Genomic DNA, 22059 nt, shown 5'->3' with positions numbered 1-22059 from the left:
TTTGTAATTTGCAGTAACAATCAAATGCAAGAAAACAAACATATTCTGTATATGCTGACTTGATGGCGTAATTCTGTACAACCTTGTTTTGTGCTTAATAAAAATCAAGGCTTGAAATTTTCTCCAAAGTTGATCAATTTTGAAACCCTCGCTTCAGTATTGATACATTGTTACAATTGGCCGTATAGTTCAATGTTTCTTGCATTATCCAATGTATTACATAGTTCAGGGCAGCTTAGCTGCTAAGCAGAGGATAGACACAGCAGGAGCCAGATGTACTTTCTCTATCTTGTTATTTAGGTCTGTTGCATTAGATACACGCCCAGTCAACATTCACACACATAGCATAGCACATTCCAGAAACAAGGCATGGACAGTGGTTGGCCTGTCCATGTCCGGGTAACTGGCCAATTATTCTCGGTTGCGTTTAAGTCCAACCTATGTACGGGGCAGGCCCAAGCCCAAGAACATAAATGTGTATCATTTCCTGATATCGAGGCTCATTCTGACTGAGATCCTGCGGGAGCTCTGTCACACTGAGACCAGCGCTGCCTTGCTTTATATGTGACCATAATAAATACTGCATCAGAAAATTGAAGACTGACTCCGGTCTGTTCTTGGGCTTTCAACAAAAGAATCGGGAGCTAACAACATGGATTTAAAGAACCAAGAAAAAGCTGAAACTATCTCAAGATGTCTGGGCCAAATCATTTAAATCATCACACAGTCATGACCAGCATATTTCTAAAGAGGATGTTTGGTTAGTCAAGTAGAATAGCTTAAAAAAAAAAAAAAAAACTCTGGGAGACAGCTTTCCAAATTATAGCTTCAATTTCTCATCCTGACTAAACCAATAGTTATACTCAAATAATGTCCTTCTGAGGTTGGCAAATTTGTTTAATTTCCGCTAAATGGGAGCAGCATTCAAAGACCCAGTGCCATACTCCAAAATTACCTGAAGGTCTTTCTGACACCAGTGATATGTCTGTGACCCAGTGAGTGTTTCAGTCTCACACTACAACCTTAACGACGTCTAGGTGTGAACAAACCAAACAGAGTCCTCAGAGCTGCTGCTTCAGACCAGCTCCTGTCGTCACTGTGAACACACACAACACTCTGCTGTGTTGATTTTAGGATATCTAACACACACACAGGAGCGTTTATTTCTAATTACATGTGTAATATGTATGATGTTCAATGATATGAAATAGTGAATGTATTTAAACTATAATTTGTGCAAATACATCAAACACATGGAAGGGCAACCCCCAAAGTGTCATCACTGATAAGTGCTGTTTCAGAAATGACATATAGGGGGCGCTGCAGTCCCCGCTGGGTCTGTGCTTAAAGGGCTACACCAGTGATTTTGAATGCTTGGCCCATTTAATACAATTTCCCTACATTTTACATTGTAATAAAAACCATTGTTCTAGGAATTAAAAAAATCAAATCAAATCAAATATGGGAATACTAAAATAATGCTTACTTTGGGCCAAAATTAGCAGAAACGTGAAGTATATACATTTTGTAGGTATTACGCTAAACATGCAAAATCACTGGAATAGTCAGCTACTGGTAACCTCAGTTTTCAGGGCTGGTTTTGGTCTTCAAATCCATATCAGTTAAAACATTACATTTTGGACAGAAATGCCCAAGAACAGGCAGACTGTGGATCAACAAGTGGCCACATTTAAAGCCTCACTTCAGTGATCTGAACACCTCAGGGCCTTGTGTTAAAATTAAAAATTCTCCAAAGTTTAGGAGTATTGGCTTTACTGTAGCTTAACCATTACTTGCAAATATAAAGTAGGTTTTTATATACTCACTAAATCTAAAAAATAAACAGGAGCCATTTAGTTTTCTGAAGTTATTACTATGTATCAGTATAACTGTCGACTGATACTCAGAAAGATTCATTGTCTCATAAACCTTTTCTCTACCCGAGACATTACGACATCTGACTTCCTAAAAGAGGTTTCACGGGCTGTAGGCCTTAGCTTGCTCTCTTCTGTGTGTCTCTCTCAACTGGCTGCATTCCTAACTATTTTAAGATTGCAAGTGTTCAGCACTCTCCTGGAAAACCTGCCCTTAATCCATTAGCGTAGGGCTGTTGTCCCTACCCCTTATTCCTGGGGTAGCTTTTATCTGCAGGTTTTGGGAAAAGCGGTAACAAAGTAACTAAGATGGTGGAGATAAATCACTTCATAGAGAAATTTCATTACGTTTCCTTGGACGTCAGAGGGAAATAAAAGGAAGATTATCCCATTAGCCACAATAACAAATGTGATGCGAACTACAGTGGATAGAAAAAGTCTGCACACCCCTGTTAAAATGCCAGGTTGTTGTGATTTAAAGAAAGAAAGAAAGAAAGAAAGAAAGAAAGAAAGAAAGAAAGAAAGAAAGAAAAAGACCAAGATAAACCATGTCAGAACTTTTTCCACCTCTAATGTGATCTATAATCTGTACAAATCAATTTAAAAACAAACTAAAATCTTTTAGATCTTTTCAAACTCATAAATAGTTAAAAAGTGGGTGTGTAGACTTTTTATATCCACTGTATGAAGAGTTGCATTTGGTAATGAGCAGTAACCTAGATTAACTTGTTAGGCAGCTTGCATTGAGATAACTTTTGGTTAAAAGTCACGATAGATACTACTATATTGTGGCAATATTAAGATGACGTCTTACTTTCCAGGTAGCATCTAGAGAAGCAAAATAGTGTCATTTGATAAGTGAGCTCGTCTAAAATAAGATGTGACTCAATACTCCAGTGCAGCTATTCATGCCCAGCACTCCAGGCGTACTATAAACCCGTAGAATAGCTCAAACACTTTGAGATGGAAGTGTAAAAGTTATCATGGAACTCTGATCCAGCCATTGGTTTCCATTCATTCCACTATGATATGAAAATGAACTTTCAGAGGCTTCAAACTTTCTTCACACCAGTATTCCATCAGTGTAATAAAGTTGTCCACATCAGTTTTCCTAAAAGTAGCAGCACTGTTTTGATGACTTGAAATTGGGCGGAGTGAAACGGTCCCTCCACCAGAAAATAGTCCTTTACACAGCCAGTTATCAGTTCTGTGGTTTAGAGGCAGAACATTATGAGGTGAATGTTTTAACCAAAGATCTGAACCAAAATGCAAACGAAGGAATTTATTTGATTACAGGTGGTGAGCTGGTGGCTGGCAGAGATTGTGGGCGGAGGACACGAGGGCGAGGGCGGGCTGAGGTGGGCAGAGGGGTACGGGTTGAGGGAGTGTGCAGGGGAAACCAGAGGGGCGAACAGGCTGGCAGACGAGACAAGCAGATGGGGCAGGCAGGTCTGGGCAAAAGGAAACAGGAGTCAGACCAGCAAGGCAGACAGGCAAACTGGCAAAACTGTACTGAATTAGACTCTAAGTCAAACGGCTGGAAGCATCCCACTACTGGACAACGATCTGGCGGGGACTGCGTGTTGGTGATGATGTGACGGTGATGGCGTGACAGGGACAGCTGTGCCTTGGGATGAATGTCAGATGTGTAGGGAGAGAGTGACAGGGAGCAGTGGAGAGAGAGGCAGAGGGAAAGCTGGGGGAGGAATACTTATAGGACTAATTCATAATTCACCACTGGAAAGATGGTCTTTTCATACAAGGTTACTTTCAACTCTGAACTGGCTACCTGTCAAGATACAGAATTGAATTTAAAGTCCTTTTATTTGTTTTTAATGCCTTACATGGGATGGCATCCCTGTATATTCCAGAGCTTTTCTTCCCCTACTCCAGCTCCAGGCCACTCAGTTCCTCTGACCGGTTGCTTTTAAGAAAATACTCAAGATGTACATGTTTTCAATGGCCTTTGATTGCTCTTTGTGGGTTTTATATTTTGTAGTTTTATAATTTGGTTCTTATAAGTTTTTGTCTGTTCTGTTTTCATATTTGTGCTCATATTTTGATATTTCCTTTATTTTATCCTTGCCTCTTATTACTGTTCTCTGGCCTTTTTACGCCCATCAGGGCCGGACTGGGAGACTTTTTCAGGCCACGAATCAGTCATAATCACGCCGGGGCGGGGTGGGGGGTTTGGGAGGGGTTGTAATGTGGGGCCAGTCGGATGCGGGTCCGCAGGGGGGTGGAGATAAAGTGCGAGCCGAATCGGGTGCACTGTGGGACCGCGTCTTCCTCGAGTACCTTTTATTTTCTTTCTCCCTTTCCACACCTTTCCTCCTTTTTCCCCGGATTTGGGGAATTAATGTATTAACTCTCCTCCACATCAGATACACACAGGTGAGTCGCGACACCCCCTCCTCAACATGCTGCCTGTGTTTACAACGTACTCGGACTGTTGGGGTGGGTGTTAATCAAAACAAACCAATCACGCCTTGATCTCTTCACAGCTGGCCTCTGATTGGCCTGGCCCGTCTCTCTGACTTAACAAAAAAAAAAAAAAAAAAAAAAAAGGTGAGACTGGCGAGGCCAGCCGGAATTTTTTTTTTTTTTTTTTTTTTTTTACATATCACTGATATACATATAAGTGATGACATGTAGTAACGTGTATACCTGTTACAAACCAATAGTCCCAAACCCAGTGCTCAAGGACCCCCTGTCCTGCAGGTTTTTGTTTCAGCTCTACTCTTTCACACCTGATCCATTTAAGGGCTTCATGCTGATTGGCTGAAACAGATCTGTCTGAAGAGCGTGTGCCTGAAGGTTTGTGGACCTTAATTGGGTCAGGTGTGCAAGAGCTGAAACCAAAACCTGAAGGGAGTCCTTGAGGACTGGGTTGGGGACAACTGTTATAGACCATGAAGCAGAGAGACAATATCTAGTTTAATTAATATCTGGTTCCTTTACATGGAATCAATTCACATAAATGAAACAAAAGTCAACTAATATGGCCTGACTGCAGTGCAGCACTGCATTTATTTTTTTCATGAGAAATTTAGTCTTCCTCTGTGTCCTTGGGCAGACAGCAGCAGTAGAAGAAGTTTCGCAGCCAACAGTGGAAGCGTTGGATTCTTGATCTCTTGGTCTTTTTGACCTCTAAAAAGTCAAAGAACAAAGAGCAAAGTCAGTGCCTGAACTCTTCTTGATGGAAGTAACCATCAGCTACAGAGTGGACGGGCCTGATGACTCAGACACAAGTCAGAGAGGAGAACTCCTACCTGATGTGGTGTCGGGGGAGAGCTCAAGCTCCTCGTTGTCAGCCAGACAGATGCTCAAGTCCTCCTGCCCTGCAGTGATGGCAGCAGCTTCAGCAGGGAGGCTCAGAGGCTCCAGAGGAGCTGAAGCTCCAGAGGACTCCATCTCTGTGGTGCTCTCCTCCAGGCTGGGTGCCTCACTCAAAACTCCTTCACTGGCAGTGGAGTTGTCAGTGTTGGGAAAGTCCAGCTCTGGGATGAAGGTTTTGTTCTCAGTGTCCTCCTTCAGGCTGGGCTTCTGACTCAAACCACCATCATTGTAGTCCATCTCTGTGGTGGATGTGGTTGCATCAGCTGCATCACTGGTGGTGGAGTTGTCCATCTTTGTGACGGCTGTAGTTTTCTCAAAGTCCGGTTCCTTGTTCAAACCTCCATTGTGGGAGGTGGTGGAAATGTAAGCAACATCCGCTGCAGCTGGCAGGGAGGAATAATGTAGTTCCACCTAAAGCAGGAGAGAAAATGTTTTCATTTTGGAAAATTAAATTGTTAATTAAAAGATATTTTTTATACTTTATAGTGGCCTTTACTGCTACTCTGTGATTCATGTGAGCAGGTCCTCTTACCTCTGTGTTCATCAATTCATCTGCGTGTTTTGGGGGCTCAAACATTGTAGAAATTTCCCCCACTGCAGTGTCAACGATGGTGTGGAGCACATTTGAGCTGAAACTGTTTAGCTCAGCCACCAGAACGTCGGGGATGTAATTTTGTCTAACTTTCTCCTGAATGGAGAGAGCCTTTTGGTCCCGGATGGAGCGGGAGAATGGGACCTGAAGCTCCATGGAGGGCAGGCTGGAGCTGAGCTGGTCCAGAACGGCTTTTGTCACACCTACAGCCAGGGGGCTGAGCTGCAGGGACGGCATGGTGAAAGAGAGGCTCGGTGGATGCAGCCAGAAGCCCTGCACCACTTTGGGGACCACCTCCATCACCACCTCCTGGGGGCCGAGGAGGCGGGAGCCGGGCTCCTGCTGCTTCTCCACCAGGCTGCTCATGGCTTCTGCAGCCAGCCGCCGGATGTGAGGCTCTCTGCAGGATACACACATTTGAAATAAGTTAAAATGCATTTCATTGTATCACACAGACATCACCTCATGCTGTCACTGTGTAGTTGAAGTGCTAAATGTGACTTACTGATAACAGCGACTGTCAGCTCCTGGTGAATTGAGCTCCATGCGGGCTTCAAATTCAATGTCCCTCATTTTCATGCAGAGGTTCACCTGCCATGTCTGAAACACAAATGAAATTCATCATTCAGATTTGAGCATTTTACAGGTTAGAAACCTAACATTATGTGATCATTTACTGCAAACCTATCATGATAATGTCTTACCAGCATGAGGACAGGCTGAACGATCTCTGCATCGTGGTCCTCAAGTGCGAACCTCCACAAGCTTCAAACAGAAAACAAACAGAAAGGTTTTCTTTACTTTTGCTCTATTACCTGCTCATTAGAAACACAATAAGTCAACATGAGAAGAGTTGATGACAGATGGAGTGGTGGACTGTGTGTATGTCTCACCGCTCCCTGAGGGTCTTCTTGCCCCGCTCCACCAGCCACTCGGTCATGTCTTCAGCCGTCAGCTGAGACAGGAGCTGGTTTCTCTGCTGAAGCCTCAGCATCTCTACCATCAGTTTTCTCTACAAGAAAATACAAGAAATCAGAGGGTTTACACAGAAGGATGAGAGACACTTGACTGAAATTATCAAGTGTTTTATTTTTTGGTGTGAGCCTGAAAACAAAAAGTGGTTCTTACCTGTGAGAGATAATATTTTTTCTCCCAGCAGATCTCTATGGCCTGTCTGTAGACTGGGGCATTGAACAGTTCCTTAAAAGGAAACAAGGTAATATTGTCAGTAATTATTTTTTACTCAGTGATTTAACTACAGTACAAAATATCTACAATTTAACTGCAAAACAAAAAACATCCTCACATACCTCAATGGGCCTGTAGATGGCCCTGCCTTCGATCCAGTGCTGGGATGTTGCAGCTTCAGCAGGGAGGCTCAGAGGCTCCAGAGGAGCTGAAGCACCAGAGGACTCCATCTCGGGGGTGGATGTGGTGTCCTCCTCCTGGCCGGGCTCCTGGCTTGAACCTCCATCATGGGAGGAATCATCCAGTGCCATCTAAAAAGAAGACAAGCCGTTTTCATTTTTGGAAAATGAAAATAAGATTTCTTTTTTTTTAATTTTTTTTTTTACTTTACAGAGTCTCATGCTGTTACTCTATGATTCATGTGAGCAGGTCTTCTTACCTCTGTGGTCATCGACACTTCTGATATTTCTGCATGCTTCAGGGGCTCAAACATGGCAGAAATTTCCCCCGCTGTGGTGGCAACAATGCTCTTCAGCACATTTGAGCTGAAGCGGTTTAGCTCCTGCACCAGAACATCAGGGATGAAGCTCTGTCTAATTTTCTCCTGAATGGAGAGAGCCTTTTGGTCCCGGATGGAGCGGGAGAATGGGACCTGAAGCTCCATGGAGGGCAGGGTGGAGCTGAGCTGGTCCAGAACGGCTTTTGTCACACCTACAGCCAGGGGGCTGAGCTGCAGGGACGGCATGGTGAAAGAGAGACTCGGTGGATGCAGCCAGAAGCCCTGCACCACTTTGGGGACCACCTCCATCACCACCTCCTGGGGGCCGAGGAGGCGGGAACCGGGCTCCTGCTGCTTCTCCACCAGGCTGCTCATGGCTTCTGCAGCCAGCCGCTGGATGTGAGGCTCTCTGCAGGATACACACATTTGAAATAAGTTAAAATGCATTTCATTGTATCACACAGACATCACCTCATGCTGTCACTGTGTAGTTGAAGTGCTAAATGTGACTTACTGATAACAGCGACTGTCAGCTCCTGGTGAATTGAGCTCCATGCGGGCTTCAAATTCAATGTCCCTCATTTTCATGCAAAGGTTCACCTGCCATGTCTGAAACATAATGAAATTCATCTTTCAGATATGAGCATTTTACAGGAGAAACCTAACATTATGTGATCATTTACTGCAAACTTATCATAATAATGTCTTACCAGCATGAGGACAGGCTGAACGATCTCTGCATCATGGTCCTCAAGTGCGAACCTCCACAAGCTTCAAATAGAAAACAAACAGAAAGGTTTTCTTTACTTTTGCTCTATTGCCTGCTCATTAGAAACACAATACGTCAACATGAGCAGAGTTGATGACAGATCGAGTGGTGGACTGTGTGTATGTCTCACCGCTCCCTGAGGGTCTTCTTGCCCCGCTCCACCAGCCACTCGGTCATGTCTTCAGCCGTCAGCTGAGACAGGAGCTGGTTTCGCTGCTGAAGCCTCAGCATCTCCACCATCAGTTTTCTCTACAAGAAAATACAAGAAATCAGAGGGTTTACACAGAAGGATGAGAGACACTTGACTGAAATTATCAAGTGTTTTATTTTTTGGTGTGAGCCTGAAAACAAAAAGTGGTTCTTACCTGTGAGAGATAATATTTTTCCTCCCAGCAGATCTCTATGGCCTGTCTGTAGACTGGGGCATTGAACAGTTCCTTTAAAGGAAACAAGGTAATATTGTCAGTAATTATTTTTTACTCAGTGTTTTAACTACAGTACAAAATATCTACAATTTATATCTACAATTTAACAAAACAAAAACCATCCTCACATACCTCAATGGGCCTGTAGATGGCCTTGCCTTCGATCCAGTGCTGAGATGTTGCAGCTTCAGCAGGGAGGCTCAGAGGCTCCAGAGGAGCTGAAGCTCCAGAGGACTCCATCTCGGGGGTGGATGTGATGTCCTCCTCCTGGCCGGGCTCCTGGCTTGAACCTCCATCATGGGAGGAATCATCCAGTGCCATCTAAAAGTAGACAAGCCATTTTAATTTTTGGAAAATGAAACTAAGATTTTTTTTTTTTTTTACTTTACAGAGTCTCATGCTGTTACTCTATGATTCATGTGAGCAGGTCTTCTTACCTCTGTGGTCATCAACACTTCTGATATTTCTGCATGCTTCAGGGGCTCAAACATGGCAGAAATTTCCCCCGCTGTGGTGGCAACAATGCTCTTCAGCACATTTGAGCTTAAGCAGTTTAGCTCCTGCACCAGAACATCAGGGATGAAGCTCTGTCTAATTTTCTCCTGAATGGAGAGAGCCTTTTGGTCCCGGGTGGAGCGGGAGAATGGGACCTGAAGCTCCATGGAGGGCAGGGTGGAGCTGAGCTGGTCCAGAACGGCTTTTGTCACACCTACAGCCAGGGGGCTGAGCTGCAGGGACGGCATGGTGAAAGAGAGGCTCGGTGGATGCAGCCAGAAGCCCTGCACCACTTTGGGGACCACCTCCATCACCACCTCCTGGGGGCCGAGGAGGCGGGAGCCGGGCTCCTGCTGCTTCTCCACCAGGCTGCTCATGGCTTCTGCAGCCAGCCGCCGGATGTGAGGCTCTCTGCAGGATACACACATTTGAAATAAGTTGCAATACATTTCATTGTATCACACAGACATCACCTCATGCTGTCACTGTGTAGTTGAAGTGATGAATGTGACTTACTGATTACAGCGTCTGTCAGCTCCTGGTGAATTGAGCTCCATGCGGGCTTCAAATTCAATGTCCCTCATTTTCATGCAGAGGTTCACCTGCCATGTCTGACACACAAATGAAATTTATCATTCAGATTTGAGCTTCTTACAGTATAAATCGAGTATTATGTGATCATTTACTGCAAACTTATCATGATAATGTCTTACCAGCATGAGGACAGGCTGAACGATCTCTGCATCATGGTCCTCAAGTGCGAACCTCCACAAGCTTCAAACAGAAAACACACAGAAAGGTTTTCTTTACTTTTGCTCTATTACCTGCTCAATAGAAACACAATAAGTCAACATGAGAAGAGTTGATGACAGATGGAGTGGTGGACTGTGTGTATGTCTCACCGCTCCCTGAGGGTCTTCTTGCCCCGCTCCACCAGCCACTCGGTCATGTCTTCAGCCGTCAGCTGAGACAGGAGCTGGTTTCGCTGCTGAAGCCTCAGCATCTCCACCATCAGTTTTCTCTACAAGAAAATACAAGAAATCAGAGGGTTTACACAGAAGGATGAGAGACACTTGACTGAAATGATCAAGTGTTTTATTTTTTGGTGTGAGCCTGAAAACAAGAAGTGGTTCTTACCTGTGAGAGATAATATTTTTTCTCCCAGCAGATCTCTATAGCCTGTCTGTAGACTGGGGCATTAAACAATTCCTTATAAAGGAAATCAGGGTGAAGTCATCAGTGAAATCATTAGTAATTACTGTTTACTCAATGTTTTAACTACAGTACAAAATATCTACAATTTAACTGCAACACAAAATCCTCACATACCTCAATGGGCCTATAGATGGCCCTGCCTTCTATCCAGTCCATGGTTGTGGTTTTGCTGCAGGACAATTCAAATGTACAGCAACAACAAAAACAAGTCACTATCCAACAAAATGATCATAACTGCAGAGCAGTCAAAAGAGCAGCCAAACGCGGTCGATCCGTTAGGCACAAGTGAAGCAGTGAAGTTTTCTGTGCGTTGCCATAGGAGACAGAACGGACCTGTTGTTGAGTCACAGGCAGTAGAACTCGGCTCTTTATGACACACAGATTCTGTTTGGTTCTGCTGCTCAGGCTGAGATCAGCAGAGAAAATGTCTGGGCAACTTGAGCAACAGAGATCAAGTAGGAATCACAGAGCAAAGTCTTTTTACCACACAACATGTTAGCAGATGTTTACAGCTGTGTTTTGACTTGGCCAGTGTGTTGGCAGGCTTTTAACTGTGATACACTGTGGCAGGGTAACACAGGCCAGGTACACACACAAGCAACATTGTGAAGGTTTGGAGATAGGAATTACTGTTTCTAACGGAGGGGGGATTGTAAAATGGGCCAAAATCAATGTAGAAGCCATTATGGCTATGAGTAATTAGTGTAATTTAAAAATAAACAAATAAATAAACTATTTATATTTCCTAAAAATGCTGCCCATGTATCAAGGCCAATGTTGTTTCTCTTTGATGCATCAACATAATCTGAATAGATGTATGTTTTTTGTATTCTTTTTCTAGTTTTGTTTGTTTGTTTATTTTTAAGTCAGTCATCAGTCACATTCTACTCCCAGTATTGTGCTTAAATCACAACCACACAGAGAACTATTTTTCAGGCCTAGCACAGCAATATATTATAGACTGGCCAACTGTGGTTCCTTTTTCTTTGAGCAGTCATTGGCAGAAACAGTATTATTTGCTATTTAAAAAAAAAAAAAAAAAAAAATCTTACATAGATTCTTCATTTTCTTATTCTCAATGTTCTGCTAAAAGCTACAAGCAAAGAGAGAGGCAGTCCAGTGTGATTTCTGCTTCACGTGCACCAGTCCAACTACAAATCAGCAATGAATGTACAAAGAACAATGTAGTAGAAGCTGAAACATTAGGTGTCAGTCATCTTAGTGGCCAGATACAGCGACATTTCACAGCTCTCTTGTCAACTTTTGATGTATTGACTTAAAATTAAAAGAAAATAATCAAGGTCACAGCTCCCACATTTGACACTGGTTTTACAATGCTTGTCCAGGTCAGGGTCAAAGAGGCAACAAGGTGAGTGGAGCAGTGCGGCAACATGTCACATATATAAACTCAGCTTTTTCACCAGTATGTTCAATTTTCTATCAAGAGAAGAGAGGGTTGAACTCAAGACCTTTTCCGAATCTTTAGGAGCAACATCTGAAATTGGCATATTCTATCAAGCATCACTTATTTCAAAATTTGAACATTAAGTATCAGTTTGCTCACCTGTTGTCTTATGTGTGTTGCAAGTGCTGTAGTGGTTCTGCACTCAAGTCAAGTTTTTTATAATACAAATTATATCCTGTATACATTTTAAATAACTGAATAGCCTTTTCTGTTCAGTCAGTGCCATATCCCCATCAATTTCCAAGTGCTATTTTATCAGTTAAGGTTGTTTCAGTAAACCCCATAGGTGCCTCCAGGAAAGATGATGCATTCTGAGCTGACCGATAAAAAGAGGAACATGTTATACATTTGGATCCAGTAGCCTGACTATAACCTGCTGTCAAGCAAGTTTAAACATTTTGCAGCTGTTCAGTGTTCAGGGCAAATTCTGTGATAAATCGCATCCATTTTTTTGTAACTTGGAGGAATTTTAGATAGTAGTTATAGATATGGTTATTTAAAAAAGTACATAAAAAGTAGTTATAAAAGGTACACCCAAGTCACATATGGTCCTCAACCTCTCACCACATAGCTTCTTTCACCAAAACTTTGCTCAGTGCACCACAGCGCAGGTAGGCTAATGAGCTGCATGACTGGACTACACGAGTGGAAACAATTCATGCCATTGGCACCTTGAGAGAAAAGCTGGAGGGAAAGAAAAAAAAAAACAAGAAAAAAGCACGAAACATTAGGTGACAAAAGGGAAAAGGTGCCACACAAAAACAACAGCTGAATAAGTCATGAGGACAACATCATTAAGCCCCACCCTCCCTCATGAATCGTAAGTAGTCTCAGGTGTCCATAAACAACATGTTGAATGAATCTAGAAGGACTCTTATGGCCTAATGCACATGTACATGCTTTCAATGGCCTTTGATTGCTCTTTGTGGGTTTTATATTTTGTAGTTTTATAATTTGGTTCTTACAAGTTTTTGTCTGTTCTGTTTTTATATTTGTGCTCGTATTTTGATATTTCCTTTATTTTAACCTTGCCTCTTATTACTGTTCTCTGGCCTTTTTACACGGACTGGGAGACTTTTTCAGGCCACGAATCAGAATCAGGCCGGGGCGGGGCGGGGGGGTTGGTTGGAGTTGTGATGCAGGGCCAGTCGGATGCGGGTCCGTGGGGTGGGTGGAGATAAAGTGCCGGCCGAGTCGGGTCTCACTACCATTCATGCTTTTTACTGTTGATTTCATTTCGCCTTGGTTGTCTCTTTTATTTTAATTGTTGTACAGCACTTTGGTCAACTGGTTGTTTTTAAATGTGCCACAGAGGCAAACTTGATTTGATTTGAAAACTGTGGTATTCCCTCTTTCTTAAAAATTAGAAACCCTACAACAACCAGAATGCACTGCACACATACCACCGCCTCATAAAAATGTGTATTGTGGGTTTCACACCGCAACTTTGCACGTCAGTAACAAAACACTGTTGTTATTGCCCCCTAATCTGTGCTAAGACACCATGTAAACATTGTTCATTTGCATACACTACCAACACTGTAATGATACAAAGCTAGTTGAAAATCGGCAAAGTATTCCTTTAACACAAAAGACAGACAAAACCACAACACACCAAGCACCCCGTCACTCATACCAAAGGCTGACAAGAAACAGAAAACAAACACACTCCCACAGCACACACGAGTCACGGAGGAGGGCTTGTGACAAGGACCCCCGCATGACTTCCAGAATGGTTTGTTGTGATGTAAAATGTGGGTAAATCGTAGTAAATGGGCCAGACATTCAAAAACACTGGTAAGGCCCTTTAAACTTGACTATTTTTGGTGAAATTATTATATTACCATTTTATTATTAGTCAGTTTTTCTCACCAATTTTACTATTGTCAGGGTGGAAAAACCCTGTGACCAGAATGGGATGACTGGCCACTGAAATCCAAATTAATTATATTCTTTTAGGGTTAGCAGGTCTTTGATGTGGGACCCCCCACCTATTCAACAGTGGCGAAACTCTGTGACATGTCTTTAAATGAAGAATTACATTACTAAACCATTAGGAAATAAAAACATAAGCACAACGTTAATCTTGAGCTTTTTCTTGAAATATTATGAAAAAAGCCAATATGTCAGATTTGGTGGATCACAAAACGTCTTACTCTGGCCTGTAGGAAATATAGCAGTGCTGGAGTTAGTGATCAGGCTTTTCAGTGCATTTCAATTGTTTTCTGTTTTTTGTTTTTTTTAGTAATGCTTTTTGAGTTTTTGCCTTCCACAGGTTGTATTGATCTCGGTTTATTATCCCTGCTGGGTGGCAGCCTGGAGGAGATCATGTCTTTGGTTGTGTGTGTCTCTGTCCACAGCTAATCTCACATACTACTGGTCTTATCATCTTAATATTTTTTGTGCACAGTTATGACTTTATGATCAAGGACCTCTTCTGGTTGCAGTGATTCAAAACTGACTAACGCCTCAGCTTTTTTTTTTTTTTTTTTTTTTTTTTGTCCAAGCACCAGAGAAGGGGAGATACGCAGGAAGTGCCTCTGTATTTTCCTCTTTCCCGGTAGGTGTAAAAAGGGGTGGTTTGCCGCCTAAGTCTGAAAACCGGAGACGGGGAGACACGCCTGGACTCTCCTTGGTGCACTCCTCTGTTTTGTGTTGCTTTTCTTTGTTTTCGGTAAAGCTCTTTGTAAAAGTGCATGATAGAGACCCTAAGGCCAGCAAACACTTTTCTTTCAGTTGGAGACAGCGTCATCAAACACTGAGAGCCAAACTATCTAAAGTGAGGTTATTAGTACAGATTAGTGGCACTGGTCCAAGAACTGCTGCATCATCTGAGACACAATACTTTTTACCCCTAAAGCAAATAATTAAAAAAATTGTACTGTTTCATGTCATACTTCAGCTTGAATGTTACTTGCTGTAAAAGTTTATTGCACTCAGATTAAGTATATCTTTTGTTATTACTAGAAAATTGTACCCTATACAACTTTGCTTTAGTTTCACAACCCAGCTGTTTGTTTTGAGCATGCAAGAACAGGAATTTTGAAGACAACAAATATTTGCAATTTGAGACAGTTGTTGCGGTTGTTGTCAAAACTCCTATCAATGGTCATGCTTGTTTACTTGTTTTCAAAAAATATATAAATTATTTTTTAAAACATGTCTGGTTACTTTAGGTTACATCATTGTTTCCATTCTGTTTTGTTTAATTTTGTTTTATTTTATTTTTACATTTTTGGCCCATGTTGAATCTTTTTAGGTTCAAAACCACGATACATGTTCTGATATCTGTTTAAAATCTGTTCAAATTTTGGTAACATGACAATAGTAGTCTATAGTGTCAAACAGCACCTACTGTACAACGTATTCAACTTAAATCAATCAATCAAACAAACAAACAAACAAACCGGTAGCACCCTCAAAATTGGGGAAAGTGAATTGTTACAATACATTTTGCTTGTTTCACTGAATAAACACTTAGTCACACAAAAAAAGAGAAAAGATAGAACAATATATTTGCTTCGCTTTCTGACAATCTGATCCAGATTTTGTCCATTCAATGGTATCTTTTGAAAGAGTTTCATTATTGTGGTGTTTTTCCAAAAATGATTATCCAAAGTGATGGTTTCCCTTTAAGTTCGGAAAACCACAGCAACACACTTTTGTCCTTGTCCGTGTCTGATGTGTCTCTCTTTTCAGTCGCTGGAAAGCACCAGTCCTCGAGGCTATTTTTTTCCAGGCACAGTGATAATCTTGGTGATTATCTGTGGCTCCAGAAGACGGAGGGTAACTGTGGGAAAAACAGGAGACAAGCTCTGACCTGGACGTCCCAGTGGCGGGTCTTTGTAAATGCCACCACTTACCTCGGCCCCAGATGGCCTGGCTGCAGCTCCCCGCCGCTCTCCTCCACCGAGGCCTGTCAAAAGAGGCTTTCTATGGAAAAAGCTGAACAACTGCGTCTCAGTGAAAAATGTCTGCCATCATTTCACACACTGGAGTGTATAAATTAAAGTAAATGAATGAATGAACAAGTAAATGAATTAATGAATGAATCAAACCTTTGCTGTGTTTCAGGAGCTGTATAACTAAGGAAGAATTTGCTAATTTTGTGGTTTTGTTGTTGAAATATCTAAAGACAGAAATACATGATTAAATAATTAATCCATGACAAGGCTGTTTTCAAAACTTATTCCACAGCCTGGGTGAATACTCTTTTCTGATTGGCCGATAAGTGTGTGTTAAAACTACGTATTTCACATGTAGTTTGGCTAAAGTTTAATCACTGTTGTAAATCCATCTAATAAACTTGTACCCAGGAAGGAACCAGGAAAGAAAACACACCCATGGAATTTTTTAGATCATTTCCTCCTCTTTCTTTTATATTATTGTTAAAGGACTATGATATAAGCAGGATAATCAACCTGTAGGTGTGTGTTAAATGGTTTTAAGGCCACCCTCCACTTCATGTATGAGGTTCTTTGCCTCCATGTGCTGCTTTAAAACCCTTTTAACGCAGACCTGTGAGTTGACTATTCCTTTCGTAATGACTTGAAATGGAGGCGAAGAACCTCGGCGTGGTTCCTCTGCCAAGGTTATTTTTCAGTTACAAACAGCTTCAGTGTGTTATCTGCTCATCATATGGCTAATAGTAGTCTATTTACCAGTGTGTTGGTAAGAAACTGCAATAAACCTTCTTCCCTAGGTAGGTAGAGTTGTTCTGTTTCTATTTCAGCGTTGTTAAGTAGTGAAGTTTGCCTACAGGCAGCCAGCTGGGAGAGGCACTCACCTGCTGCTCTCACCTGACTATCTTGCTCCACTGTTCCCTGTCTGCGGCATTGGGGCCCAGTAATTCAACAGATTAGCAGTCGTAACGTCTTTTTGACACCGGGTGTCACCGCTCAGCTACTGAACTGACTTCTTTCTGTAAATGATTCGTAGCTAGCTCGCTGGCCTACAGCACACAGCAGCAAGGCTTTTCTTTGGTGAGGCGCATTAATTTGGAACAGAGGGTCAGTGATGAGGTCCCGCCTTGACAATAACAGCATTCTGGTACCTGTGTGATAATATCTATTAAGTGTGCATTAAGTGTGTATGATAGACTGAAGTTATTACATAGTTATGTTGAATACTTGATTCTGATTGGTCAGTTAAAGCATTACGGGGCCTGTTATTTCTGAATAACAGCCAGTTGTCATGGTAGTTTTTGTGTACAGGACGTATACGAATATGGCTGCGAGTTTTTTGCTAGAAAATTTCGACTCACATGAATACGTGAATGTTGTGACTTTCATGTGCTCACGTCATTCGCGACACAGAAATTCAAATCACTCAGGTCAACCAGCGCAAATTTGTGTCTATTCGTGTGTTTATGTTGACTTTATATGTAACCGCACTGCGTTAAAAACTTGCTTTGTGTTTGGTCTGGGCGCACAGTTAGGACTCGGGGTTCTTTGCCTCCACCTCAATCGTTATTTTTCGAAAACAAAACTCCTTGCAGTGGATTATCCCTTACATATAATGAATTTCAGTAACTTTCATGTGTCGGTGCTCCACAGTAATCCCTCCAGTGCTGGTGATCATTCAACATCATTAAACACTTCCCTGTCATCCTGAACTGTAAACTGGGTGGTAACAAAGTGAATATATCAAGAGGCAAATTTATTTTGAGATATGGAAGTTGAAACAATCTTCTCCACGAGAGAAACAGATAACTTTTCTACCCGCAGGGAAACAAACACGTCTTAGCATGACTGTGTGTGTGTGTGTGTGGATGTGTGTATTTATTAAATTATGTGTCACAAATGCCTCTTTGTCTTCAATACTACAGTCATGCAGTGCATCTAAAACGCACAGATGACCTTTAACACTAGAAATCATGTAAGGAACTGTATTTACTCCCGTTCAGCTGACAGCGTGTTGCCCTTCACTTGGACTCCTAAAATCCTTTCCCTGCTGCTGTGTTCCCTGATGACAACCAAACTGCTGCTAATGAAAACAAAAACAAACTCATAATTTCAAGCACGTCAGTATCAACCACAATAATGACCCGCCTTCAACCTCTCGACTCATGGGGTGATTAGATGCCTATTACAGTGATGCTAGTCTGATTGCTTTGGATAGAGTGACAGAAACTGAGAAACAGAGGCGGGAGGAAAAGAGGAAGAGGAGGGGAGAGAGTAAAAAGAAGTTCTCTGTAAAACCTAAATGGCATAATTTAGTGAGGTTAACTCATAACTCAGTACGTGGCCTATAGATGTTTCTTGCCAGTTTCAGCTAGTCATAGTCATAAGTCATGGTCTTGTGATTAAAAATCACTGAGGGAACATTTTACCAAGAATTCAATGAACTATGTTACAGTTAAATAAGGATCAAAGGTCTAATTGGAGAGAAATGGAGGTAAATACAGTTCATTCAGAGCATGTATTTTTCAATATACTGCTCAATGAGATGTGCATTTATGTAATTTTCACTTTATTCATGACCAGACAACTTCCATAATTTTGAAAAATACACAAGAAAACTTGATTTATACCTATTAAAATGGCATATTTAGATGTTAGATCAGTGATGCTGGATTGACATCAGATTTCTTGTGTCAACCTGAGCGAATTAATTTGGGGAAATAGGCTGAGGAGCAAATTAGCAAGAAATTACTAAAAATTTGCAAAAAATTGAATACAGTTTAAAAATTAGTAAAACAATTACAATATAATTATTGCAAAATTAGCCATGAAATTACGAGACAATTAGCAAAAACCTAGACAATAATCTTAAAGGAAAAAAACACAAACTATTAGGTGGTTCTTCTTTTTAATCTACACTGATTTAAATACTGGGCCCCCCCAAATGATTGTTGGTCTAAGGCCCCTAAAAGTCTAGGGACTGCACTGCACGACACTTAGCTTTTGATAAGGTAAAGGCTTAGAAAGGGATACAGCAGCAGCCAAGGCACTGCAGCATGAACACTGTGTAAGAAAAAGGCGTGACTTCAAATCATCGTCTTTTACACCTTTTATCCATGTCTCATTACAGAGCAATGTAGAACAAAAAAGGTTTGGATGGAATCGTTGAAATGCCTTTGTAATTTTAAAGCGCAGTAAAACGTGAAGCAGAGAGTGACTGGGAGTGCGAACAAGAGAAGACTAAGCAAATAAGTGTCTATCACACCGGCCAAGGCAAGCAGTAATGAGCCCCTGCTGGAGAGAGTAGCATTAACCGGATTAGAGATCCTCTGGGCTAATGAGGAGGAGAAACAGCCGACCCGCTCTGACCTCAGACACTGCTGGCAAAAGACACGGTATGCCAGGGCCTGGCAAGATCTTCTCTCAGTGTGATTCCCAGCGAGATGCCCCGACTGCTGCACAGGCTGTGGTGCAGATGCAGGATGGGAAACTTTAGACTGCTTACTGGATGCAGCAGCTTATGGAGCAGCAAGAGGGAAGAGGGAAAAATCAACTGTGTGTTATAGTCAGGAGCCGAGATAATCTCCTAGACAAGTCTTGGAAAGATCAATATAGTCTCCTGCCTCAGAAAACAGACAGTGGTTTAGTCTTTATTTCGTCAGCCTTAATTACTTTGACACCAATCACATTGTCAGATAATTGTGTGTACAACCACAGCAATTTCCCATTTTGATTAGGAAACATTTGAGGCTAAACCATCTTTCTCTTTTGGCATGTTTGAAGAAGGCAGTGTGTGGTGCTTAGTGGCGATAACTTGGAATAAATATCATATATGGATCATATGAGTGCTGTTTTTATCATACGAATGAATATGCTGACACATGTAGTGCTTCAGATCCATCTTTAACACACAGAAATGTGGTTTTGGAGTAGACCATGTTGTCTAATGAAGATGATGTCTGCTAATTATAAGATTAACTGCGAGGTTATTATATTTGGATCATTTCTTCTGTTGGAAAATAGTAATGCATCCCTTTCTTCCAATAGTAATTTCACTGTTATACATTTCAGTGTAATAGGTCTTTCCAAAACAATGTAACATAGGAGCATTACCGAAAAAGGCGAGGCAGTGTTTCAACATCAGCATTACAGAGGGAACATTTAACATCAATATTTAATCTCAGCCTATGGGTACCAGAAGCACTTTGAACGGATAAACCATGTGTATAAGTTTGTAAGTCATCGTGTTAATGGAAAATGTCATGGAGTTGTTTTCACTAAACAAACCCCCCCACCGTGCCATACACAGTGGGAGCCCACGCAGTTGTTTAAGAGGGATAATTGCTCAGCAGCCAGACAGGTAGATGGGGAGACAGGCCCGGGCACACGGCCTGTTTGGTAGGCCTGCTGGTGCATCGCTTCATCTCCCATCCTCTCCCACAGCCTCAAGTCACGCCTACCATTTTAAGTTTTGTGCTGACGTATCGCGATAATACTCTTCACTTGAAAAAAAGAAGCAACATCTCGCGAGGTCACCCCCCCCTGCCGGAGCCCACCCTTAAAGCGATGCCGACTCCAGTGTGTATAATAGCAGCGAGGGAGACACAGGGAGTTTAGGAGGAGCTGCAGCAAGGTCGACGACAGCATCCCTCCCTGACGGATACAAAGATACGCGGGTTTACGGGGTTTGGTTAAGGCGCACTTTTATCCGCTGCTAGAAGAAGTAACGAGAGGATTTGTCGTTTTTTTTTATTTTTATCTGTAAAGAAGTTGGACCAGAGGGTTGACGGCTGAGTGCCCGTGCCGCTCATGTACTACTGAGGCAGCTAACGAGCCATCCTTGCCTATTGTGACTCTCCGCATGTCTCGCTGTGCTCTTTCCTGACAAGGCAGAGCGGCGTGTTGCCTTCCTTGTAAATAGGAAGCCAGTACTGCGCTAGTCACGGAGCGACTCTCGGGCCAGGCTCTCCACCTACTTTCGGGGTCCACGACTTGGCTTTTACATCGGCTGTGTGTTTATCCACGTTCAACGTAAAGACTGAGCGTTCCTCTCATATACTCAGCCTAATTCATCGTTGTTTTTTGTGCCATGTCAGCGCCATCCTCCACGCCTCCCGCGCAGGCGGAGAACGCCGCGCTGGAAAATGAGGCTCTAGCGCCGGACTCAGGGCTGAGGCCGCCGGGTCCGACACCCAGCCAGAGCCGGTTCCAGGTGGACCTTGTGGCTGAGGCGGCCGGTGCCGGCGCCGATGACAAGTCTCCGAGCTCCGACGCCTCGACCACTCTCCCATCCAGTGAGAAGGCCACTTCCTCCGCAGCCACAGAGGGACCGGACGCAGGGGCCGCCACAGAGGAAGCCAAAGGCCGGTTTCGAGTGGTGAACTTCGCGGATCCGAGCGCAGAGGGGACTGGGGCCCCTCCTGAGGGAGCGCCGGCTGAGGGTCTGCAGAACGGGGACACGGTGATGAGTGAGACCAGCCTGCACTCATCCACAGGGGGCCAGCATCATTATCACTACGACACCCACACCAACACCTATTACCTGAGGACTTTTGGCCACAATACAATCGACGCCGTGCCCAACATCGATTTCTACCGGCAGACAGCAGCGCCGCTGGGCGAGAAACTCATCAGACCCACCCTGTCGGAGCTGCACGACGAGCTAGACAAGGTATGCTGTAACACATGGCTCTGATAACACCAAGTGAGATCATGGTGCATCGCACATACTGTCTATCTGGCTGCAGCACTGGTGTCACAACATTTTAAATAAACTATCCCCGCGGTTGTGTGGTAAATAAAAAGGTGGACAACCTATGACCCCCAGGTGACTATCAATTTAAAACAATAATTTACATAATCATAAAAGAGTAATGTATACTGTGCAGATCTTCGCATTGATTACGGCAGTTTGACACTTTTTCTGGGATATATTTACCCTAATATTTGCATAAACTGTTCCAAAAAGGTGGGTCACAAGGGTGTCTGTATTAACCCTCCACTACATCGCTGGTGACAACAAACCCCTGCACATTCCCTTGTTTATGCATGCGTTGTTTGTCTTTTTGTAGATCATGGTTTGCGCACAGGCAGGGACAGGGTGCCTTTCTGTCTGTGCAGATAGAAATGGAATGAGGCTCTGCTTGAAAGCTGCTCTCCTGTCACAACAATCTGTGCATGGCTGCTGTGCAGATTAGTCTTTTTTTTGTGCAGCATGGAGTGGATCCTTTTTTTTTATTGATGCAGGGACAGCTGTGGTTTGCAGAATAGGTAATATTACATCGGTCAAACGACTG

General features: G+C 42.8%; 1 protein-coding gene across 2 annotated transcripts in view; it reads left to right on the top strand.

Annotated features, from left to right (window-relative positions):
- Positions 1-20361: 20361 nt before the first annotated feature.
- Positions 20362-22059, top strand: part of slc12a2 (solute carrier family 12 member 2) — a 77278-nt gene continuing 75580 nt past the window's right edge. Inside the window, exon 1 of one of the 2 annotated variants that reach the window (XM_030064729.1) lies at positions 20362-21434. In XM_030064729.1, the coding sequence (XP_029920589.1) occupies positions 20853-21434 (582 nt within the window). In that variant the 5' untranslated portion in view covers positions 20362-20852. The remainder of the gene's footprint in view (positions 21435-22059) is intronic. The other variant, XM_030064727.1, reaches the window with a different exon arrangement.

The sequence above is a fragment of the Myripristis murdjan genome, chromosome 12, assembly GCF_902150065.1.
Source record: "Myripristis murdjan chromosome 12, fMyrMur1.1, whole genome shotgun sequence".
Classification (NCBI taxonomy): domain Eukaryota; kingdom Metazoa; phylum Chordata; class Actinopteri; order Holocentriformes; family Holocentridae; genus Myripristis; species Myripristis murdjan.
Note: the sequence above shows the minus strand (reverse complement) of the source record. Positions and strands in the feature narration are given on the sequence as shown.